Source organism: Daphnia magna, linkage group LG10 (assembly GCF_020631705.1).
Source record: "Daphnia magna isolate NIES linkage group LG10, ASM2063170v1.1, whole genome shotgun sequence".
Taxonomy (NCBI): Eukaryota; Metazoa; Arthropoda; class Branchiopoda; order Diplostraca; family Daphniidae; genus Daphnia; species Daphnia magna.
This window is the reverse complement of record NC_059191.1, coordinates 1,712,310-1,737,966: the sequence shown is the minus strand read 5'-3', so window position 1 is coordinate 1,737,966 and position 25,657 is coordinate 1,712,310. Positions and strand designations below refer to the sequence as shown.

The 25,657-nt window shown below is 39.1% G+C and overlaps 2 protein-coding genes and 2 long non-coding RNA genes across 4 annotated transcripts; 3 read left to right on the top strand and 1 right to left on the bottom strand.

Moving 5' to 3' along the window:
• Positions 1 to 575: 575 nt before the first annotated feature.
• LOC116931541 (probable G-protein coupled receptor B0563.6) lies at positions 576 to 15,414 on the top strand. Its single transcript, XM_032939142.2, has 6 exons — positions 576 to 1,215; positions 8,575 to 8,724; positions 12,094 to 12,377; positions 12,997 to 13,250; positions 14,888 to 15,080; positions 15,155 to 15,414. Exons 1-6 carry the CDS (start codon positions 753 to 755, stop codon positions 15,308 to 15,310), a joined length of 1,500 nt encoding a protein of 499 aa, XP_032795033.2. The 5' UTR covers positions 576 to 752; the 3' UTR covers positions 15,311 to 15,414.
• Positions 15,415 to 17,910: 2,496 nt separating this feature from the next.
• LOC123476916 lies at positions 17,911 to 18,418 on the bottom strand. The gene is made up of 2 exons (XR_006651971.1): positions 18,301 to 18,418; positions 17,911 to 18,193 (listed from the first exon to the last, which is right to left on the bottom strand). It is a non-coding gene; the product is annotated as an uncharacterized LOC123476916 (long non-coding RNA).
• Positions 18,419 to 18,645: 227 nt separating this feature from the next.
• Positions 18,646 to 20,979, top strand: LOC116931538 (sulfotransferase family cytosolic 1B member 1). Its single transcript, XM_032939136.2, has 8 exons — positions 18,646 to 18,902; positions 18,983 to 19,082; positions 19,220 to 19,279; positions 19,363 to 19,579; positions 19,693 to 19,819; positions 19,923 to 20,017; positions 20,102 to 20,282; positions 20,362 to 20,979. Exons 1-8 carry the CDS (start codon positions 18,677 to 18,679, stop codon positions 20,484 to 20,486), a joined length of 1,131 nt encoding a protein of 376 aa, XP_032795027.2. The 5' UTR covers positions 18,646 to 18,676; the 3' UTR covers positions 20,487 to 20,979.
• Positions 20,980 to 24,292: 3,313 nt separating this feature from the next.
• LOC116931553 lies at positions 24,293 to 25,334 on the top strand. Its single transcript, XR_004399059.2, has 4 exons — positions 24,293 to 24,511; positions 24,613 to 24,909; positions 25,005 to 25,072; positions 25,154 to 25,334. It is a non-coding gene; the product is annotated as an uncharacterized LOC116931553 (long non-coding RNA).
• Positions 25,335 to 25,657: the final 323 nt, after the last annotated feature.

The following is a 25,657-nucleotide window of genomic DNA, read 5'->3' as shown; positions in this document are numbered from 1 at the left end:
TGAAAAACGAGTCTAGACGAGGATAAATGCTTAAGTGCGTGAATCAAACGAATGTGAATATCGATTGTTGAGCTATACTCTTTTGTTGCACGTCTGCAATTCAAGTAGGTCATGTACGGAGGCGTTGATTTAGTGCTAACGGAAGTGTCCGTATATGTACAGCGAAGAAAGTGATTTGGAAAATGGCGGAAAAAGCGGTTGCTCTTCACCGTGTTTATAGAGACGACGATAAACCGACAACAGCAGCATCGAAAATAGTTTAGATGCCGCGTCCAATCAGGTCCAGTTGCCCGCTGACATACAAGGATATCTCTATATGGGCAAACTTCATGACAGGAGCTTATATAATCACGTGTATATAACTTTTTTAGCGCTCCATTTTCTATATGAAAACCTCTCGAAAAACAAATTCGGAATTTGTTGGGGTCTTTCAAAGTTGCTCGAAATATTCTAGACGTATTATTACGCAGGTGCAAAGTCAGAAAGTCCGACTAGATCATCTGCGCATGCGAATCCATCGCCAGACTATATAAAAGGAGGTATGACAGGCAGTATTCATTCCAGTTCCACGATGTAGTGTGAGTGAAAAAAAAAAAAACTCGGATCGAAAAAAAAAGAAAGAAATTAACTATAACAAACAGTTCCCCCCACAATTAGTTTTTCAATTCCGAATTAGCATATACACATATATTTGCCTTATCGTTGAATCTGTAAGACGTGTGATATACTACTCCTTAACACCATATCGGAAGATGATCATTATGGACCAATCTGTCGAAGAGATTTTCAACTTGTCGCTATCCGAGATTGCGATCACATGTCCACCGGAGATTAGCAATTATTTCACGGGCGCCGCACTGACCCGATTGAACCAAATACGGCTCTTTGGCGAAGACGATTCGACTTTCTTAACGAGGCAACAACTGAATGCGACCGATCATTTCCCGGTGTCCGATAGCAGCAGCGTTAGTGATTGGTCTTCCACCGTGCTAGCGGGTTCGGTTAGCTCTGTTCCGACACCAGCGGGCATTCTGCGCAATCATCAGCACAGCCTCAACGTGGCCAGACAACAAGAGGACATGCAGAGGTTGAAATACTACTCTTACGGTATCGCCCTGCCCGCCATCTGCATCTTGGGCATTTTGGGAAATGTCCTCAATTTAATCGTCTTAACTCGACCAACGATGCGAGGACCAGCTTACGTCTACATGAGAGGTGATTTAAAAAAATAATAAGACATTCCCATTTTTCTTTCAATATCTGTGCATGGCTTAGATAATGTATATATAGCATATAGGCAGCGGACGACTTCTATTGACTGATGTATACATATATGCTATAGATACCCCAAGCAGTATAGAATCCAATCATCCTTTTATTTTTTGCTGAGGTCATCTAGAATGTTGAGTACAAATCGTGCTATATCGGTCCACAACACAATTTTTGGCTAGACTCTGTCTGAGTACTGCTGGCTCTTTATATTGTTAATAGGCTATACATTCCCACTGTGATTAGAGCCATTCTGTATGGAGGTGACCCCATACATGACGGCCATTTGACCGTCTCGTTTATATTGAATCGAATTTTTTTTTTCCTTTTTTCTTTTTTTTCCTTCTTGGAATGAAGGGACGGAAAAAAAACTTGCAGACGTGCTGAGGCAACCATTTCCGTTTTTATTATTCAACGTCTAGCATGCTGTGCTAGATGCTGCGCTCACTTTACACAGCGTCCATGGCATCAGTGGTGTGGCGGTGGGGGCAAATCTTTTTTTTTTATAACGCATCAAAAGAGAATGATTATTCGCCATATAGTTATCGCCCTGATACATTGATTCAGGTTCCAAGAAAGACGTATTCCATATATACAAAGCATTTTCGAATTTCAACTGGGGAATTTTGTTTTCGTTTCCGACGAGTATAGCCTACATCTCTTATAAGATCAAAGTTGCCCTTCGATTTATTTTGATAACACGTAATCGAAATGTCACTTGCAATTTTCATCGATCCCTTTTTAAACTTAAGATGTTTCAATTCAAAGAAGAGTTTCACAGACATTGAAATGAAGATGTAATAGCTAGGCTACATATTATATCTGGGTACATAATGAATACATGGCACACGTTATAGCTTTGTGGCGCACGACTACACTTCGCTTAGCAACCGATGGACATGTTGCAATATAAATGTCTAATTTGGCGTGAGGTCGTGTTGCGAATCATCACGGCACTTTCGCGTTCAAAAACCAGACTTTATTATATACTAAGAAATCCCCATTTTTTAATATATTCTTGCATATACGACTTCACGCGTGAATTAGTTTCGCATCGCAAGAACTTTCAGTTCGCAAGTTCCTTTGTTTGGTTCTCGCATTTCGTTCGCTTTGATTAAAACTGACGCAGATGAACATTGAATGTATCAGGTAACCACGGGAATACATTTTTGCACTCTTTGATTTGGTATATAGACTATTACAGTACAAAAGTCTTTTTGCGCGAAATAGATAAATACGGAGGGGGATCAAGCAGTTTGCTCACAACAAAGGAAAGTAGACTACAAGAATTGATATCATGCCATTCTTTCTTTAAATCCGGGCTAATAACACATGCAGTATAAGTAAAGCACTCAGCCTTAATTGCGTGTCTGTTTTTCGTCGAAAGTGCTACTTGATGTTTGTTGTGTTTAACTGATGACGTGACGCTTGTATACGTCGCCATTCATTTAATACGTCTATTCTACTAGAATATAGCGTGAAAACGCCATAGAGTTTGAATACATAAAAAGAGATTTGATTCTTCAAAAAAAACAAAGCAAAGTGCGAGAAAGAATCTAATCGGCCGAATTATAGCGCGTGGTATTTATTTCTTTTCGCACTTATTTATACGCTAAAAATATATATTCCAAAGTCTTTATATACTTTTTCCCGCGTTATATACTTTTATCCACATTTTGAAGGATTTTCCATCATCGATCGTCTTGTTCTCAGAAAAAAAAAAGGGACGCGACGCAATACAAAGTTAAACACAGAGATCTTGACGATATCAAAAAAATGTGACAGTTCTTTTTCTAGACGTTAATACGTAGCAGATGTCGGTTGAAAGAATGCCGTATAAAAAGTTAACTGCTATTTTGTTTCGTTGACGGGATAATAAAAAGAGGAAAACAAAAAAAAAAGGCTTTTTTTTTTTCTTCTTAATTCAGAGACGCATTGATTCTTGGACGAATGTAGCAGCGCGAAGAACCAAACGACTCCCGAAGGAGTGGCATCGTTGCAATGACGAGATATACAACACATCCCCCTTCTATTGGACCCCAACACTGGACAGATCGTCTGGAAAAGTATACGAAAAAAAAAAAAAGAGGAAAAATGTATCGAATGCATTTGACGTCTTTCCAAACAGCTTCTCTTATTTCTTCACATTTATTAGCGCGGCCCTCGTTTATACGTTTGCCACCCTCTCCTATAATAAATGACATTTGCACAGGCCTTCGTATATGTGGGTTTATTTTTTTTTAGTAGAGGGGGGGGGGTATTATATAGGGGTGGATCTATATAGTATAACACGCAGTAAATGTAATAATAGACTTAGATATATATATCCCGGAAGAGGGGAAGACAAAATCCTATGTATTTCTTTTCCTTGCGCTCTTCAGAGGGTTTGGCTATAGCGACCAGAGGGTCACATGACCAACCCTTATTTTTTGATTTTGTCTAAAAAAAAAAAGAAAAAGAAGAAGAAAGCTGATGATGTGTTATGTAGGCCTATATAGACGATGATGTGGGGAATACACGTACTGGCCATTTTCCTACAATGAATTTGGCTGCCATCCACATAGACATATAGCTACACCCCTCCCCCAAAAAAAATGTGTGAACGCAAGACGATTTAGCTGTGAGAAAAAAACAAAATTGGATGTACCCAACGACGTGGGCTTAAGTCAGTTATAGCTTTATGGCAACAACAGCTGCTCGAGAGTGATTGCGATTGGACGTGTTTTTTTCGCCACGAATCAAGTGATGCCGTATGGAGACACCGCCAATCGATCCACGTGTACATTTATTTAGCGCTTCTTTTCGCACACATACGAATACAAGATACACATCAGATATATTTACTCTGCAAGTATAAGAGAAGAAGAAAGAGCAACCTTTTCTTACATGATTCCAGGAAGCAAGAAAAAGGGGGATTAGAAGCGGAAGTTGTAGACAGCACTTTGACTTGCATATATATATATATCCACCAGACAAATGCCAATGTCTGTGACGACCAAATGAAAACAGGAATAGGCTTTCGGTGGTGGGGGGTTTGTCGATATATAACAGACCGCGCCCTATATATATATAGTCTCTATCGTGTATTAAGTGAACCTAAAACGAGTCTGTATATGTATATATAGCAAGCTAAAGAATAAAAAAAAAAATGCGATGGGGGGGGGAGAAAACGATGGTTTCTTCGTATATATAAAGGGTATATAATAATAATTTAAGACTTTATAGAAGAAGCATTGAGGGCTGTAGAAAAAGGGGGGAACTCTTCAGGTTCAGGACTCTTTGCTGTGCGCCATGTTAAGTGACACATATAAAGACAGATTTATTGTTGCGTGGTATATAGTATAAATGTCTAAGTCTTTCCCCTTTCTTTATATTTAAAAAAAGAAAACCTTATATAAGAAGATATAACATTTAAAGGGAGGGAGATGAACATTCGTTTTTGGGGTCCTGAATTTATATCGGATTACACCCCTACATATATGAGGGAACTTATATAATGCAATGTTATAACTCTGTTTGAAATCTGAGCTGAAATGGATTTCCATTTTTTCGGGCGCAATCAGATGGCAACAGCTACGTGACACTTTCGCTAACAAGCAAAACTATTAAAAGAGACAAATAAAAAAACGATTCTTCCAAACGTGCCCGCGTTCCACAAAAAAAGGAATCCTACACACATGAAACCAAACGCAAAAGGGCATCCGACAATAGAAATGGGAAGCATCAATTTTATAGTAGAGGTGAAGACATCTATATTACAATAGAATGTCGTAAGAAAAGGGAAAATACAGTTTGATCGTAAAGCATATTTCGAAAGCCAAACACACGTATATATAGGCAATATATAATGAAAAGCAATGATGTGGCCTATATGTATATCTATATAGCACGTATGTATGTATATGTAGAATATAGACTATAAATATTGAGTATAGATATATATCTATGATTACTTTGGGTGTGGTGGTTGATACAACCTGCGCTATATAGTTTTCCCCCAAGTTTTTAGGTGATGCCTTTTATACCCAATAACATGGACGAATATCATCTGCACAAGCTTTTCCGATAATGAAGATTGTGCATAAAACTTGGAACAAAAGCGTCTTCCACTCGAAGAATCTGGACATGTTTCCAGCAAAGTTCTGAAAATGATACAGAAAAGTTCTTATATAGCGAGCGCACATTGATTGTTTTAATGATATGACTTGGACACTGTGTAGATATAGCAGCTGATGGGTCTCAAACTCTGTGAACGATGAATCGTTAGCGTGAATCGCTGGAGGGATGTAAACTAATCATCCCGTATATACGAACTTCTTCATATACATATAGTTTTTATGCAAGTTATATTGCATTTTTCGAGTACATTTGCGATGTGCAGGTTTATTGGATTTTCAAATGTCAACCGTTTATTCAAAACTTATAAAAGATACACGAGTTTTTTTTTGGACTTTGCTGTTGTCAGGCAGAAGCGGCACGCCACTAATTTGGGCGTGTCACTGTTACATTATAGTCAAACGATTACTCAACTAGTCGCATCAGTATGTAGGGCCTATTGTGGCCTACAAACTTAAAGTCGATGATAAAACCCAGACATTTTCTAAACCTGTTTTAGTCAGTTCCGCACGTATATTCAAATTCCCCTGACATAATAACAGCGTCGGCTGTTCTTCAACATGCTGATGGGTCATCACGCTAGATTTAAAAAAAACGAGGACGCAAGCGCCATTTTCTCAATTGTGTAACACGCCGACACACAAACAAAAAAGAAACGCAATTAGCCATTATTCATTCTACACATCAGCTGCATCAGTCGTAGTGTTGAATGGCATTTCGTCACCTAAATGATCATTGGCTTTATGTATTTAGGCTACGTCCATTTAATATATAGAGCGAATGATGTGGAACTATGTATATACACCAACTGTTGGCAAATTATAAGGTCTCCCTTTATACATTTCCCTCGAATATAATATATCAACCCTGATGATGTAAAGCGTATTAACCAGTTGACATCATATATACGCCCATGGCGATATGGGACACAAACGAACGCTATAGCATCAAGACAGACTCCCCTCTTCTTCAATGAAAAAGACACTTGAACTGTGACAATCACGTAATGGTCTTGGCCCCTGTTGTCAGAAACTCTGATCATTCTGTAATGTCAAGTGGCTGTCTCCCTTCCCCCCTCCCCGTATATCTAACCAGATGAATGGCTATATACGAGATAATCCTGTATTATATTGAATTATACAAAGGAGGGTGAACGAGCCTAATGAACGCCGACGTCCCAATGATGACCTCCTTGCGCATCGATAGTGTGTTAGAGAAAAGAAAAAGGGGGGAAATGGAGACTCGTGTTATATAGGTATAAAGCTCATTAAAAAGTTGTAAATGCGTCATGGAATTTCTTAGGAATTAAGAGAAAGAAAGTTTGCGTTGAATCTGCGATTTTTATTTTCACGCGATAGACGCGATTCATCAAAACTTGTTTTTCGATGATTATATATACGTATTCCCACTTAATTAAATGCATAACCTGCCATTTCAAAGCCTACAGTCAATAGGTCGTATATCTTTTTTTCGATAGAATTTAATCCTTTATGAATATAATATGCTAATGCAGTCCTCTATGTATTCAACCCGGTTGGATATATAGAGGGTACATTTTATATAGAAGCCCAATATATTATAACCCAGACGTCTATCAATCACAAAAGTTTCAGACCGGATTTGAACTTGTGCCCATGTGACATCATCATTTCTTTTTTTTTTTTTTGTTACACCTCTTTTAAAAAACAAGAAAAAAAGAACACTAGATCAATCTTTCAAAATAAAATGATACGTTGTATAAAGAAAAAAGGCCCATCATCTGTTCACAGCTGGATAGTCTATTACTATGTAGAATCTTTCAACCTCTAGTTTTTTTTTGCATGATAATTATTTATCCTCGAGGAAAAACGAAAACTTTGTGTTCGTCATTTTCTTTTCCCCTTTTCTTCTTTTTGAAAAAGAAAATATCTCGCAATTCATCACTATGCAGAGAGAAAGATTGCAAGTTTGAACATTGGCCCTTAAAAGGTATATATAGATTATACATGTTTGACTCCTTGAAGGCTTCTGGCTTCTCCTGCAATCTCTTTTTAATAAACTAATTTCCTTTTTCCAACAAGAACAAACGACTGTGAGAATCGTTTGATTCAATATTCATCTTTTTTTTTTTTAATTTTTTAAATTCGTAATAAAAGAACAAATATTTGAAGTGTGCACTGCAAATATTGACAGTATATATATACAAGAGTTCTATTTATACATCAGATTGACTGATATGCTCTTGTGATTATCGATCACGTACATCTTGCAAGAAAGGAACAACAAAGGAACACAAGGCCGGCAAAAGTGTGTGTATGTCAATTGCTTTACTTTATACCTTTCTTTTTGTCTGCTGATGTTCAGCAGCACGCAACAATAAAAAGAGAAAACAAAACAGGAAAGATCAAAAGAAACTGGACATCTTTTAGGTCCGTGCACTCGGGGTGGAGGACCTCGGGAATAGTACAAGAATCGTCCGTGCGAAACGACCCACACGTGCGTATATACATATACACACATGGACTCTATACTTCAATGTGTCTCAGTTTTGGAACGATATCGTATAGCATCTGACGAATTATTACTGACGTCAGCAGAAATCTGCGTCTGGGTAGTGGAACAGCTGAACTTTTTACATGTGCCTTGATTCCCTATATATGTCAATAAAGAAGTCTATATATTATAGCCTATATATCTGTATACCTTATAACCTTTTCATTATTCAATGCGAAATTCCATGCCCTTTTGCTGTATAAAAGAGAAATTCGAGAGGACTCTGTCAGCACAGCCTCTGCTTTATTTATACCGATTGATCCTGCCTATCATCGTCTATATACTTTCCACAGATTATGGAACTGGACCTGTTTGTTCATCGGAGCGTACGTTTCGAAATTGGGGGCTAATGTAGTGTTAAGCAAATTCTTTTGGACACCTATACGATATCGCCGATTTCAAAGATGTGCGGCTTCGTGAAGATTTCACGCTTCTTATACAATGAATCATTTGGATGTTGAATGCAACAAGCTCAGCATCACGCAAATGAAGATTTGCTGAATACATGCCAAACTGATTTGGCTTTGTGCCATTGAATCGCTGAATATTTAGGATTTGCACGATTAGCCCCAAAAATGAAAAAAAAAAAAAAATTATAATAATACATTTCCTATTAAAACTTGTTTTTGCTATTTTGTTTTGTTTTTTTCCTTTCAGGTTATGCCGGTGCTGCGCTTCTAGCCATCGTCTTTGCATTGCCCTTCTCCAGCCGCATTCTGTTCCATAACGAAATTGGACCGTGGAGCAGTTTCGCCCAAGCTTTCTTTCACGCTCATCTCGAACTCTTTTTGGGCAATGCTTGTCTAGGTAAAACAATTTTCATTCTATTTCATATAAATTGAAACGTGAAGGTCTGCACATCACGAACATTCACGTCCCCCACGTGTCCACTAAAAGCGTCACAATAAAACAGGATGTCGGGAATCTATTTCTTTCTTTCTTTTCTTTCTGTCCTATATAATAATAACAGTCGATCCATTTGCTCTAGATTGTGTTATTCATTTCCAGACATCAGTATTTTTGTCTTCTTACTCGTGTAAATGTGGCAACACAAAAATTGAACAACCTCAAAAGTTGTCGTGAAAATTGACAATAGGGATAGGGTCGTTGGGTAGAAAAGAGTTTGGACGGGCGTCGAACTGTCAATAGGCAATCTTAATGATCTTTAATCGGATTCCAAACCAAAGGAAAAGACAATGTAGACGTAACGAACTATAAATACGCACATCACCCTTGTTCGTCATCTCTCCGACCAAATAGCTCGAGAAAGTTGGGGTCGATAACTTGACGCGGCACCCTCTAAAAGTTTGTGCAGATCTGTTTTGAAAAAGAGTTTTGAAGTCAATAAGGCTTTATACAAGCACCAGATACGTGAGGCGTCTCTTTTCTTTTTCCAGACCCAACTTCTTTCGAGAGAGAGAACGTATAGTGAAAGTTTGTGGACTTATATATGTCTTCTTTATGTATACTGTACGAATGTTTGAACTCAATGCGGCATCGTGGAAACTTAATGATCTTTTATCTACTCGTTTTAGTTTTTTCTAGCATGGAAGGGGCGAGTATTGGACCGAGTTGGTTGGCAATTGTCGACACAATTTGAGAGAGACAGACATTAATATGTAAATCGTGTGTGGCTTTTGTATAGCACATCAAAAAGCTTTTTTATTTTCGTATGGCAAGGAAATGATTTGGCCAGGGGATTATAATCTGATGGGAAAGTATATAGACTTATGTAAATTGAATCTATATAGACTTACAGTGTGTGTATAATATTTGAAACACGTAAATATAGGAATGCATATAAGAGCCGCGACATGCAAATGCTTTGCTAAGGCACCAACCATTTGAAATTTATGTGTACACTGTATACAGGCTATACACATGATTGAGATTCAACATTTCGCGAGGATGCGGAGAATCAACTTTATTAGTATTGTTCTTGCACAAAAAAGGGGTCAAAGGGACGTTCCGTATGTAAAACAGCAGCCCACACCCCGACAAGAAAACTGTGTACACTTTCATTGATTGCGATAGACGAGTATATTTCTAATCGGCAGCTATATCACGCAATAGAAATGTAGTACACAATCATTCAAAAACAAACGTCCTATATACGTATTAGCTATTCAAATTGTGTGTCTATGTGTCTGTTATTGGCAAGCCAAGACATGTATATAGTATAAGCTACCTACTCGGAACACTTTGCGTGTATATAATAACTAAAAAAAAACAAAAAAGGAAGCAGGACAGGTCACGTTTAGCCGTCAGTAAGGAAAACAAACACGCTCGTGTATATGTAGCTCGATGGCAGCATTTATTGCCAATTTTGTTATTAGGTCTCGTTGTCTGTGTATGTGTCTCATATAAAGCGTCATGATTTCTATTGTCCTGTCATATCCATGTAATGTCGTTTGAATGCTTTTCTTTTATGGAGGCACAATCATGGGTCTAATGGGTTGTTGGCTCTAATTGAGAAACGTCTAATAATTGCATCAGACGTAATTAAACAGTGGGCCGACCGGGCCGATGGACGGGCAGTAAAAGTCAGTTTCTACAATAAAAACCAAAATAATAAAAAAAGATACAATAATTTACGAAATCAGGCGACGACGAGATGAGATCGTATATATTTTAGTAGGACAAGGTCTATATACGAAAATCATAGACGCGGGGGTTGAACGGGTATATGAGTCATTGCGTACAAAGTCCATCGCTGGGGGGCAATAACAGTAGACAGATCGTGACGTACCGTCCATAGCTCACGCCTTTTTTCGTCGTGCTCGTTAGCAAACGTGAGAGTTATAACCGAAGAACTTATTCGATAAATCGCAAAGTCAATGCGCAATTGTCGATGTCATAAACGATGAGCCATCGCATCGTAGTTGATAACGGACGAGTTTCGTAACTTGCACATGTACAGCATATACAATTCACGAAAACAAAAAGACTTTGTGATCGCAATTACATCATGATCGGAGTTGATGTCAAGGTTGACTTACTTCATTGAATATGAAGTTGTTGTCTCTTTCGCTTCCCAACTGCGTTTCCGTTTTCCAATTTCACCGTGAAAGTTAGTCGATATAAAAATCAAACGTATATAGAGACCGAATACCGAACTTTTCAGAACCTTTCTATACATTGCGCATCAAGGAGAAATGGATTACATATATGTTTAGTCGGACTGTTTGAGTGAACAATTGTAGACAGGTGAACGTCATCGAACTCTATAACAAGTTGATGAAAACGTTTGGAATTTCTCCTTGGCATGTCAGTGACCCACAAAAACAATGTGAAAAATGGCTTGAGGCAAGTGGGAAATTTCAAACTAGAAAATAGAAGAAGCCTTTTTTTTATTATTAAACAAGACTATAGTTGAGCTGCAAATAGTTCAAAAGCACGCTAGAAGGATGGCGTACAAGTTTTCTTTTTCATTAGTCGCTAACAGGTTTCATAAATATGGTGAAATACAAATCTAGTTGCATTGTCGGTTCCTATAGCCAAAAAATGACGTTATTGCGTAGATATAGTTGTTGGCTGTGTATAATAGACCTGTATACCAATTAAACGTCTCGTATAATTCTGCTCTTTTAGAAGTCGTGACACGAATCAGCGTGAAAGAAAATCATCCAAACAGGAAAAAATGCGCAGGCATTTCACAAATATGGACTTGCAGCCATTGTACTACAGTTTATATATATGATTGCAAACAATTGCCCCTCCAGTATTCTTTGCTATATATGCAAAGCATTAAGTGGGTATTATATACTATAGTCTATTGCTGGATACAAATGGCCCCGCGTTCGTGAACCGCCTGGGTTCTATATACGTCACGTTAGCCAAAAATAATGTTCCGCAAGCTGTTGGGGGAAAGAAATGATTTTTCGCTAACAAAAATGAGAACAAACTGGCAATAGAAACGTCACGAGTCAGCAGAAAAACAATTTAGTTCTTCATTTTCACCGGAATAATTCAAAAAAACAAGTTATAGATCGACAAATTTCTCCTAAATAACCCCGTTTGATCTCACCGTAGGCTGTCCCGAAAACAACAAAATCTGGACATTCAAGTTTTCTCGAAAATTCATCATCATTATTTTGCTGATTGCTCATCAAATTTCTTATGTTTTCTTTTCTTTCCCACGCCTTTATACATACGTATATATTTATGATTCTGAAGGTATCGGTGTGTTAATGCTGGTGGCTCTGACGGTGGAGCGGTACCTCGCCGTTTGCCGGTTGGGACGAACGCGAGCATTCGCCGCCAAGAAGACACCCCTGGTGGCCGTCGGTTTGGCCTTGTTAGCCGTTTCGCTTTACCTGCCGTACTTGTTCCGCGCTCACGTCATCACATGCTCCACGGTACCTGATGGATTGCCCGTCTACAGGAAACGGGAGAATCCATCTTTCGCTCATTCCACCCTGTGGGCTGCTTACCTCTGGACACTCGAAGTCATTTTCAAAGTAACGAATGAAGATCTTTTCTGTTTGAGTCCCACCAACGTTTTCCGAATTGTTTTTGACCTTTGTTGATGTTATTGTTTTCGGCTTTCGCTTATTACGTTGAGTGGCCTTTGCGTGTATTTCAGCACTTACGTCACGAACGTACGTCACGTCTACATGTTGACAGGCCACGCAGTAAACGATGGGGAAATTAATCAGGCTATATTATATACAGTAAATAGAGGAGCAACAATGGAAAAGCGCAACATATATAGGGAAGCCGTTCCAGCGATAATATACGATAACAAAAGAAGGATGATTTGTCTGTCTCCGGCAGGCAAACTATTAGTAGCAAACTCCAGCTGCGCAATAAATGATACATCACGTTTTTTTAAATAAATAATAATAACAAACAATTCTTGAAATTAAAAAAGAAAAAGAGGGGGGGGCAAATGATTGTCGCATAGCTGAATTTTATATTCACTTGTGGATGCACTCGATTTTTCATGTCCCAAAAATGACCCGAGTAATTGCATTCTCTATGTCCACTGTAAAAAAAAATATGTATTATATTAATAATAATAAAAAAAAAAGGGTGACGTCCATTTTATTTTTCGTCCGTTGGAATTTAATAATCCAGATGGCGCCTACACTTATCATCGTCCATCTCAATTGCTGTATCATCGTCGTGTACAGGCGAACGTGCGCCAGACGGCGGAGTATGTTAACAAAAGCGCCTACGGCTTCGCAACTTCTTCCGCCTCCATCGTCCGTGCAGAGCGCCAATGGCAGTCACCATCAGAGCGGATCATCACCGACTATGGTCACATCCGTCAACAGAGACGGGGCCGTTAGTTTCGTCTCAAACAACGGCTCCGATCGCATTTGCAGCGAGTAAGTTTTCCTTTTCTATTTCTTTTTGGAACATACGATCTATTTATAGTTGTCTAATTAAGGAATTGCAATGATGAGGAGGAGGAGGTTTAATTGTTCAGCAAAAGAAGAAGAAAAACAAATTAGGTAGTTAGAGAGAAACATGGATGTTGCTTAACGAGTTGTGTACATCCGTATGTAATAGCTACAAGTTTAATGGGCTGGAGAAAGTCGTCCCACTCTACGATATGCCCGGGGCGTACGGTCCGTCAGTTAAGGAATGGAGAAGAGTCGTTTAAATAAGACGCACACCCACGAAAACTTTTGGTGAAAGTTTTGGCGGAAGAACATTTGCATATATGCTAATTGGCTCGTGACCATAACCGCACGGTACGTGCTGCGTCTTCTTTCGGGTCGCTGTTCTCAATTGCTGGCCACTTTGCGACGAGGAAATTCACATGCGCTCACATATAACGTGATACAATTGACGAAACAAATCGTTTAGATAGAATTAAGTCGAGCAGAATTTAATGACAATCTTTCAATTATTTATTTATTTATTTTTACTTATGTAATCAATTTGCACTCAACTGTGCGGTTGTGGAGCTAGTCTCGATCTTTATGGCCGGCGCACGACCTTGTTGTTTTTCTAATAGTTTGTTGAACTCTCTTTCTATTTTTGATGTAAAACAAAAAAACAACAACAAAACAAACTGGTTCAATGAAAATACCGGTACGACAGATATTTTTTAAAAATTTCCAGTTCTCTTCTTGTGATGCCAAAAGTCCCAGCCAAACTTGTATCGTTCAAAGCGAAATATACGAAAAGAACTCAAGTTGTGTGCGCAGTTCTGACGATGGCCAATCTGATGTGCATATCGTTATATATCAGCATGCAAATAATATAACCGACATCCTTTGGCATGGATGACACTATTCGCAAAAAAAATGCATAGCAAAGCTAACTTTCTTTTAGTCCTCTCATATCAAGTGATTTCTCTCTGCCAAATGCAGCAGATCCGATCTTTTTGATTTGTCGGCTGACAACCGCAGAGAAGTAATGCAAATCTAAGAGCTAATTAAAAAAAAAATCGTTATTCATCCCAGTGCTGTTTTTTTGCGCTATCAATCAAACACGCTGGCACATGATTAATAGTAGCGTGGCTGCACTTAATATTCATCGCTCCATCCAGTTATGTTGTGGCTCAATTTAAGGACCATCCTGTTTGAAAAAAATATATAGAAAGCTATAGAATTATCGTTTATTTTTTGTATGTCAATCTTTCTAACATTTCAAACGTGACGGAGCTATAGGAAACGAAACCGGAATCGCCAGATGGCCGAGAAACTTTTGATTTGACTACATACATGTTGCAATAGTATATAGCTATATATAGATGAGATCCCCTTTTGCAAATGTGTTTTAAAATTCCAATTTCCATGTAACGATCGGGCAGCAATGAGTTCAGTTTATTTCCTTGAAAATGATAGGCCAACTATTGCGAAAATGGCGGATAAACATTTGCCAGGCAAATGTCGCCGTGGAACGATATAGAGCCTACGATCGATATACTTTTCAATGCCCTATACGCTGCGGATTTGAATCTTGAAATCTTTTATAACCCACCACGCACTGACCTGTTCCCCTGCATTTACAGAAATCCGCCTCAGCAACAGCAGACGCGACTCCCCAATGGCCAGCCAGCGGACGATTCGAGACGCTTCTGGGAAGAGAAGCGATTGATGTTTTTGCTCGGCTCCACTTCCATCCTATTTTCGGTGTGCATTACGCCACAGTTAGTGCTCAGCCTAATGATTCACGAAGCCGTTCTTCAGTCCTATTACTTCCAGGTTCGAGATGCTGTTATTGGATTCGATCCATTTTCTCATCTTTCATTGGCTGATCGATTGATTGCGATTTTCAGGTGTTTCGCGCTGTGGCCAACATTTTGGAGGTGACCAATTACTCGTTCACATTCTACATTTACTGCATGTTCTCGCGCGATTTCCGTGCAACACTGTTGCAAACGTTGCGCATCTCACGTCCAAGTGGCACATCACCTCATCAGACGTGTTTGTAACACGCGCCAAGCCACTGGCAGCTGACCAACGAATCGAGGCGTGTTGGAACGTTGGCAAATCACCTGTCCGACTTGATGGCCAGAATTTTTAAAAAAGCCCCCCCCCCCCAAAAAAGACGTGTTTGTATAAATTCGACATTTCAGGTATCGAATTGAAGTGACCACGCCCTATACGTTCATACAAATGTATATATTCCACGTCAATGTCCTTTTATTTATTATTTTTTTCAAGAGTTAAATGCATACGGTGCTCCAAGGCATTTGCAATTTATAAATGTGCACGCCTATATATTTCTGTATTAATGCTGTTTTATTTTTTTGCATGATTCGCTGTGACTCTAATGTATAACAACCGTTGTATTGAATTAATAAAAGAATTCTTTGAAAATAATCGGCGAGGAACAAATGCCCGTTGGCAAAGGCATCGCCTTTTATGTTGGTGGATTAACGGCCGAAAGGCGAATGTGTACTGGTGAACCGCACAAGTGACTCAATCGATAGCTGATTATATTTTCTGCCCGCATATACACCACTGTTGGCGGTAAGAGGCCAATCGAATTTCACGTCAGCTATAAAATTGTCCCGTATATGTGATCCACTTTTTTTTTTTTTTCCCTATAATCCTTTTCTGGGAAATAACTTTTGAAAAATGCTGTGAAGTGGTCGGCTCTTCAAGCGCCCACATGAACAAAGTGGGGATCCCCCTCATAGCAAATTTTAAATTCAAAAATAGAAAAGCTCTGAATTCTTTTAAAAAAAGGGAATTTGAGTGGGCACGGAAGAAATCATGATTGATTGTAAATATGTAAATCGAGAGGCAACTATTCAAATTATTATTATTTTTTTAGATATGTGACGTGCGGCTGGCCGATGTAGAACGAATTCCATCGTCAATGAATTATAAAAAATGAATAGTATAATGTGTTACCTCGTTTTACGAAAGCAAACCTGATGGAACTATTCCCTTTTTGTTTATAGTAAAGAAAACATTACATTGAAATTTGCGGAGTGTGTGTATTAGACAAAATATATACATATAGGCTACAACAGATAGGAACGCACTTGCCAGGCTGCGTGACGGAGAAACCCTTGTGGCTCTTTGTATAAAGAAAACTAACAAACGCTTGTTGTGGCTTAAATTGTTTTGTGAATGGGGCACGAAATGTTACACATGAGTTGCACTACACACTACGAATGGCCCATAGGCTGGTATTAACAATCTATTATTTAAATTCAAATATGACATCAACAAGTTGGTTATATACTCATCAAATGGACTCCATAAAACGGAGCGACCATCAGATTGATTCTTAAAAAATGCCCGATGCAATAAATCATAAGGAAGCCTACCAATAAAATGAGAAACACGTGTTTTCGTTTCATCCAACAAGCAGGATTATTCAATTAAGTTTTATAGCTCCTCTTTGTAACGAGTCATTTGCATGTGAATGCCAAATACGACACCAAGTCTAGAGCGTCTGGAATAGGAGAGGAATTTCAAATGAAAAAGGCCTTTTGTTTATAGTTCCGATAGAATTTTAAAACTGGTGTAGCAGCGGCGCTAGACCAGTTTCAAAACAGTCGTGTGGCAAACTTCAATGAAAATCGCCTTCTTTTCGTTCAAACGAGACGACCTACATTAAATTAGATTTGATTAAAATAAACCCGACCTCATGAAATCCTGTTTTTGAATGTCCTCGATTTGTTTTCTAGGTTCGTCGTCTTTTTTTTTTTTCTTCCTTCGTTTCAACAGTGCGCAGCTTGCGCATAATAAGATGACCCGTATGACAAGAAATGGAAAGTGTGTCAACGATACCTCGTTTGGCCAGTTTCATTCAACAGTCAACTAACTGATCGTGCATAGTTTTTTCCGATTATTAACGGAAAAAAAGGCAGTCCTTTTCAAATTCGTTGGACTATAGCTTTAAAATTCACCAATTCTAAACTGAAGGCCCTTTGCATATTAGGCGAGATTCAATGGAAGCCTCTGGCCTTAACCGATTTTTAACCTTAACTCAAAATCGAGTTGGCTGTGAGTTTTGGGGTACCGTTTCCATCGGATGATACCGAAAAATGAATTCAACACCTTCCCTCGTTTGTTATTGACGTTTGTTTGCACCAATAACGAACATGTTGGGCTATCCAATGGAAAACGCATTGGACGAGCGAAATAATATGGTCGTGCCCCGACAGTTCAAAGCCCAGAATAAATATACACGCGAAATCAAAAGGTTAACCCACTCCGTTATGTAATCCAATCGTTAATCGTTCAGTGATTTTGCCCATTTCGAATCTGCTATGTACGTTCACTTCTGATGCGTCTCCTTGTGTCTTAGTCCCTATATAGTCCGGTGCCATTGAATGCATTAATACGTGAGATTTATCACCACCGGTTTTACGAAGCTGTTGCATGTTAGAAAGCAACAACTTTCACAAAGGTATACATACAAGTATTTTTGCCAACCAAGAAAACGGGGTGCATATATACATTCCTTTTTGACCCGATAGGTACGTATTCTTTGTGGGTCATTCAAGCTGAACAAACAACTTAATGGAAAAGGAGCTCTTTAGGACAAAACAAAACAAAAAAGATAGTCTTCTCTATGTAGAAAGCCGTCTTCTGCTAGTATTCTTTTCTTATTGCACTCAGAGAAAACCAAACGGCAACAACTGTAACAACAAAAAGTAGAATATCGAACGTTAGCTAGGGCAAGCTTCCTTCGTGTAACCGATGCCCATTTGGCGATTGTTGTGGTCAACCGGGCCGTTCTTCAGTAAGGCCAGCTCAACAATAGAGGGACTCTTTGATAAATTCACCACGTGCCTATGAATCCCACACGTTGTTCTGCCATAAAAAAAAAAAAAAAGGGGGGGCTTCATGACCTAAGAAAATACATATAGCCGATAATCAATGCCCAGCCCGTGTCAAGGCACTTGTTTAATGAATGACAATCACAGAAATAATAATAAAAAAAAAATTTTTGCCTTACGCGTATAGGTTGAATGTATATATACTGTGCATAGAGATAAACAGCATCTTCAGAAATTGTTATAGCTTACAGCGTTCACGTTGAGATGAACGGAGAGTGAGCTCCGTATCTTTTTCAACACCTGACCTGACCTAGTTGCGAGAGCCCAAGACCCATACTATGTGAATCGGTAAGTGGAACGTCCAGCTGAGGAGGGCTTCCTGGCTTGCGGGGATTGGTCGGCAGGTTTTTTTTTCTTTCTTTTTTTTTTATGCGTCTGGCCTACATGGGTGTACAGAAACGCTAGCGGCGGCCTTCGGGATTGTCCGGAGAAAGAAAGAGATATAATTCTATTGTTTTCATCGTTCGGACTTCAGTACCTCATCGAACGGCCAACATGTCGGGTGCTAAAGAGCGTCTTCAGCTGCAGGAAAAATTCGAAATAATGCCCGAGACGTTGGGTGGACAATTTCGCAAGGATTTCCCACCTTACCTCGATGGACTTGTTAGGTCCGAACCGCATCATTACGTCACAACGCCTGAATTCGCCAAAAATGCGGAAGATATTTACAATTTGGCACCGAGACCGGACGATATCTATGTGTCCACTTTCCCAAAGTGCGGTAAGATGGCCCACGTCACAAGTGTGTTCTTGTTAATGCAATCTTTTAATCATGCCAACGGTTGATCGGTATATTAACAGGAACGACTTGGGTGCAAGAGTTAGTGTGGATGGTCGTGAATCAATGTGATTTCGAGAAAAGCAAGAAGGAGCAGCTGAGTATTCGTTCACCGTTTCTAGAGTGAGTGATGTTGCTATAATTATTTCCCCATGGAAACACCTGTTTGTTTTCGTTTTTTTTTTTTTTTTTTAAATTTAAACAATTAAAAACCACGTTTCCCTTTATTTCTCTCTGTCCCATCTGTCTGCTGTGAAAAGAATGAACTACATGTTGCCCTTAAAGTTGGCCGAAAAATTCGAGAGAGAGGCTATTTGCAGGCAAGTGTTTTCGCTGATTGAATTGTATACTGCAAAGCGAACGCAATCAGAATTTTAAAGACAAATGTTTGGTGTGTATCCAGAAAAGCCAATTCACCGCTGGTCGACAAAATCATGGAGCTCATCTGCTATTGGAATTTAATGGACTGGCTTCGTCCGTTCATCAGAAAGGCCATCAGCTTTGTATTGGGCGACTGTCTTCGCGATCTGGAACAAATTGACCAAATGGCTGGCCCAAGAGTTATCAAAAGTCACTTGCCACTGTATCTGTTAAACCCGTCAGTTCTCAACACCAGCAAGGTGTGTGTAACCCTTTTGTTATTGTTTTTTATTATTGCTTTCACACAATTAAAAATTCTATACCGTTATCATCTTTTCCATTTCCCCGAATTTTGTTATGGGTACACATCAAGGTTGTCTACGTGGCTCGCAATCCCAAAGATGTTATCGTTTCATATTATCATTACCACCGGCTGTTGGAATTCCATCACTACACAGGCAACCTGGAAGCTTTCGCCGATTACTTCATGACGGATCGAGGTTCGTTATCCCAATAGCAAAATAAAACAAATGAAATTAACGTGCACACCTTAATCGACTGCTGTTCACACGTGCGCGCATTTGCCAATTTCGGAAAGGATAGTTTACAGTGCTCCGTTCTTTCCTCATTTGCTGGACGCTTGGAACAAACGGCATCATCCCAATTTGCACTTCGTCTTCTACGAGGACCTTAAAAAGGTAAACAGAAATTGTTTGAAATTTTTGTGTTTTTGTTTTTAAGGTTTTCCTTACGTGTTTTTCAATGTGTGTTGACGCGTGCAGGACCTGCGAGGAGAAATCCAAAAGATTGCCAAATTCCTTGGCAAGACGTTGACCGAAGATCAATTGGTCAAACTGACTGAACATTTGCGTTTCGACAATTTCGCCAAAAACGAAACGGTCAATTGCGAAATCGGCAAAGAAATTGGACTGATGAATAACAGCGGAAATTTCATCCGTAAAGGTATAAACGTCTCGTCCGGTGCGCTTGATTGCAGGTGCTGTGCATATAGACGTGAAATGTTTTTCTTTGCTCGTTCCAGGTAAAACGGGCGACTGGAAAAATCATTTCTCTCCCGAATTAAACGAACGAATCGACAAGTGGATGCAGACCAACTTGGAAGGCACTGATTTGAGGTTCATCACAGAACTTGAGCAACAAGATTAAAAAACAAAAAAACAAAAAGGGAAAATGAATGGAAAGTGTTGAAAAAAAATTTAAAAAATCCTTGTGCTGGTGTATGGATTTTACCAAGGGCATTTTTTGTTTGCTTGTTGAGAGGTGTGAACTTGTTTTGCTGTCTCGTTAATATCATCTTATTTGTACTGTCGCATCATTCGGTTGACCCGTGTTATATAACCTACTTTTGACTTCCTCTTCCACACACACACACACACAAACACAAAAGACAATAACGTGACTTTTCGTAGTGCCTCTTCTGTGACTAGCATGTAGATAGCCTCAAGGTACGACCTTAATTAATATTCAACCGTTTAAAAAAAAAACAGAAAGAAAGAGAAGTATTTTTATTATATAGGATTTCAGCACAAAAAGAGATTAAAGGCTGGAATAACGGCTTTTTGATTGCGATTCCAATCTTCTATGGCATCACTGTGTTTGAAACGATTGTGCTCAATACAAATTTTTTGTTCTTGTTCTATATCACTTATTTTCAAAGAATCGATTTGGATTTTCCCATTTGCCCACATTGCGCAGTCAACGGGTCACCGTTCTCCTCCGTTCGATATAGCTGCGAGCTATCATTTTCTAAATGATTCTTGTGCCGCCAATGTTGTTACATTCAAAAGAGGAATTCAGTTTCTTTTTCGTTTCATTTTAGACAATCGCCAATTGCTAACAATAGAGTTGATTCATCCATTCGTTCGCTTTATACGGACGTCGGGATTAAAAAATCGCAATCTCCGGTTTGCGGAGGAAATGGAGAACGTCTCGCGATCTACTATCAACAGAAAAAATTCCCAAAAATGGCACGGACCTTTGTCATTACATCCGGTTCATTTTAGAAATTAATCAGAAATTTAAGGATATCCGCTTGCGAACTTCAAAGAAGGCGCATTAACGTGCCACGCAGCACGAGTCACGCATCGATTGGCCATGTTTTCTGCAAATGTTCTATAATATAGTAGCTATATACAGTCAAATGACGTTATTTTTGCAGACGGTAAAGACCCCACATAACTCAAAAAATAGCCAGCGGGTTCGAAGCACGTAAACCTCATTGAATAAGAAAAGAGTATATCTCATATCTCACCACTGACTAGATATTCAGTGATCCTCAAACAGCAGTTGGCAAAGGATGAATCTCATCAACTATACGCAACGTGGATTGTGCATTCCGATGTTTCGTTCGTCACTCCGGGATTCCGAGCAACAACAGCCGCGCATTTTCAAAAAAGAAAACCACAACCTCGTTTTCACATGGACTTGCGCGTTGGCAAAGCGCCTTCGTGCGTATGTACGGTTACAATAATAGCTGCGTATATAGAAACTGTAAAAGACTCTTCTGTTTTGTGTGTTCCATTGAATCAAAGAAGCCACATAGATACAGGCTTTGTATATGGTGGAGAGAAGAAAAGAAAAAAAAAAAAAAGATCCACAGTAATGGTCGACGAGCATACAATAACGGATGGAACGATTTACGATACAAACGAGACTCGGGAATGCAAACGAGTTGACCCAGTTGAGTTTAATGTATTGTGCCTCTGGGTGAAACGAGCGTTCGTTTCATTTATATAAAGAAAACTCACCTTTTTTTTGGAATCTCTGTATACTTTTACTCGGCTTTCTTTTCTCGAAAAATCCATAAATTAACCCAAAAAAGATGTCTCGACGAAGAAGGTCAATGCCGTGAACGAGGACGGAGCGTTTCTTTTTTTTTTTTTTTCAATTTCCTGGCTGCTAGAAATCACACCCGTCTTTTACGGTACAAGAAGCAAAGGTTATAGAGTTCTCATACAAGGACCATGTCATGTTTTGTACATTCCAATGGTAGGATAGTTATCTTTTAAAAAGAGAAATGCTATTTGTATGTTAATCAAGTGATGTAGGTTGTATATATAGATATAACGACATCATCTAAATTCTTGCATGCAAGTGCGCAACCGCATTCATCAATTCTTCTGGATACGAGTTTTTTCAGATGTCTCGAATTTTTACTGGGTTTTTAGGCCACACGTCGGCGGAATTGATGCGGCGCAACGTTTGCATAAAGTCTGTTCAAATGTCCATCACATTTTTACGTATAGCTTAATTTGCTTTAATTGTAGAGCGTATTAGACTAAACCAATACTCGAGAAAAGCGTCGCAAATTCGTTTGCGGGGAAGATTTTTTTAATGTTTTCACTAGAAACCTTTGCTTCAATCTCAGCATCTGAGGATCTTATTTCTCCGAGTCACGAATGGAAATTGAGGTTGATTGATAGCGTGATTCATGGTTTTCCTTTGAATTCTCGACTGCTAGACATGGTTGAACATTCTCATATTTTATGCGTCCACCTGCACTTCAAGGTCGGGAAAACCGGTTGTTAGATCAAAAGGTTTTTTTGTTTTTTTTCCCCCTTCTCTGTACTAGAACGACCATCACGGAAGGGTTAAAGAACAGGGATATACAAGAACTGGAATTCCAGCGACGCTTTAGGGGCCATCACACCTGAAATAATTATATTTTTCTTTCAAAATAAACTTGCTTCGATTTTCAAAAGACGAGCTGAACAAACAAATACGCTTTCGTGCTGCTTATTGACTGTGACGTCATTTCATGGTTATACTTTCGTTTTAGCCAGAGGACGGGAGATATTGCTTTAGGGGATTCTCATTTCCCAACTAGAGTTAGTTTAGGACAACAAAATTAACTGGACAAACCCGTACGACGGACATATTGTTCCGTGCTTCGAATTTGGAACACCCATATATCGCCCATAACCCGGTTTCGGTTGCTGTGTTCTTTCCGGTAACATATTATTACCTAAACTAATTTGTACCGCTCTGCGAGCTAAAGATTGGTTTCCGGCTGCCTATACGTCCTGAGGCCTCAGAATATTATTATTATTTTTTTTTCTCACCAGTGTTAATGGAACAAAACGATAGGCAAAGGCTTTCTGTAATTCTCGGAAGTGGCCATTTTTACTTCTTGCTGCCAAGGCCGAACAGCCAAACAACAAATACTTAAAAAACTAATAGTTACCTTAAATACCAAGCCCACGATTATGCTCGAAACTTGTCGGTTATTGCAGATAATTGCACCAATGGTTAAATAAAAATTGCGCTGTATTCTGAAATGACATGCAAAAGCTAATTTCAGTTGAATTATTTTTAACAGTGAAGTATTTAAACCGTCAATCTTTTCCCGGAGGGGAGTGTTCTGCTCTGAGATGCCAGAGTTAAAACACGGGTCTTTTCTTGTTTATTATTGTCTAATTTTAAACTCCGTCAGTCTGGCCTTTTTTATAATGGAGCAGTTAACGACAGCAGAAATCGAAAACAGACAGAAAAATTGAAAGAATTGAAGAATACCCGTTCAGCTGAGTGTGTTAATGCTACCAGTACGGTTACTATGCTAACACTATATGTTACCAGTATGGGAAATGGCCTCTACTATCATAATAGCCACACAAGAAACACACTGGAAGGTATTTTATTGGGAGAAAAATTTCGAAATTGCGTATTTTCATCGGCGATAATGACATTTTGGGAAGTAGAAATATACGTAGTTACGACGTAGAGTTGTCATACTTTATAGCTGCTGTGTTTGTTACGGAATTCCAGGTCGTGTGTGACTAGCGTGAAAAATTTCCAGCTAGAAAATCAGCAATACATATATAGTGGTAAGTTTTTCCCCAATAGGAATGCCGTCTAGATGACTGATTTTACTACCTTTTTGTCAATAGATGGCGGCAGCGGCGTTTACGGTTCAGGGCAAACCGGGGCAAACTTCGGGGCTTTTGATGGACAATTTGTCGTCTGCTTTAATTCGTCCACGTTATCGGCCTGTCGGGGTTCAATCTGCGTGTCTTCCTCTGAGCGCTGAGGCTAATTCGAATGAATAGAAAAGTAAAAAAAGAAATTTGTTTGTGGGTATAACATTTCGTAGCTAGCTTTGTGCATTCGTCGTAGTTTGAATGTTTAAAATTTTGAATGTTGTGCAATAACACAATCGTAAACTCGTTCGTTTGGTAACTATGACTATTAGCCATGTTTTTCTTCATCTTGAGAATTCCAAACTAAATACCCTGACTCAGTGAGATAATATATATTTTATTTTTTTTAATTACAGGATTGTGTGCTCTCATTATTTAAGATTGATGAGTTTATGAGGGCAATAGTATGTGCAAAATGTAGTCACAAGATCAATCTTTTTTCCCTCTGATGAGGCTCAGATCTTCGATTGTTAGACCCATTATGGCAATGCCGAACTATCACTCTAGGGATATCTGCAATCATTGATTAATTGGCTACTGGTTGTTTGAAATGAGGTGTAGCTGTGTCTGAAGAATGCATATTCAATTGTTCAGGGTATATGCATAACAAGGGTTCAGGAAGCAGAGCAAGATAGAAACATTCTGTTAACAAGGTAACTTGATTTTCTTTTATATATGTTCAAAAGCGATGATCCCATTAACATTGTTTTGCTTTGACATGATATCAAATTGGAAATCTGTCTTTCAGCCAGAGCAATATCATACTCTCTTCACCTGTAAAGTCATTGCCAGTTGCCATCAGTTACTTGAAACTTGGTAATTCACTCTTATGTCAACCCTTTCCTGCTCTATTATCTCAAACTAATGGTCTCCCTTGTCCCACCACATATTCTGTAGCGTGTCGGGTCATATCTATTGCAGTGACATAGATGAAATGGCATTTGTCTCCACAAGAGGCGCTGAAAACAGATGCCCAGCAGGTAGCGTTGGAAGCTGTTGCACACTAGGTGGCTGTAAAACGCTAGGATATTAGATGCTGTTAGGGAATAGGGAGGCTCAATAAATTCGTCAATGTCGATGTCTGATGTATAGAGGTTTTTCCATTTGGTTCGTGTAAGTAGAGGGAAAAGTCCGTGCGGCTAGTCGACTAGTGCGCACCATGGCGGGGGATAGCCGAAACTTGCTGCAGACTTTGCTTGATCCAACCAATAGACAATAGGGTGTCTATTCTAAATGGCCTCTATACTAAAATGGATTGAGAACTCTAGCCCTGGAGCTGTGTACGTAAGTGGGGAGGTAGGTCTTGTGTATTGTATGTTTAGATTTGAGTTTGTTTTCGTATAGATGGGTCATTCCTATAGACCAAGATCGGATGCTTAGTTGCCAAGGCTGAATTCCGAC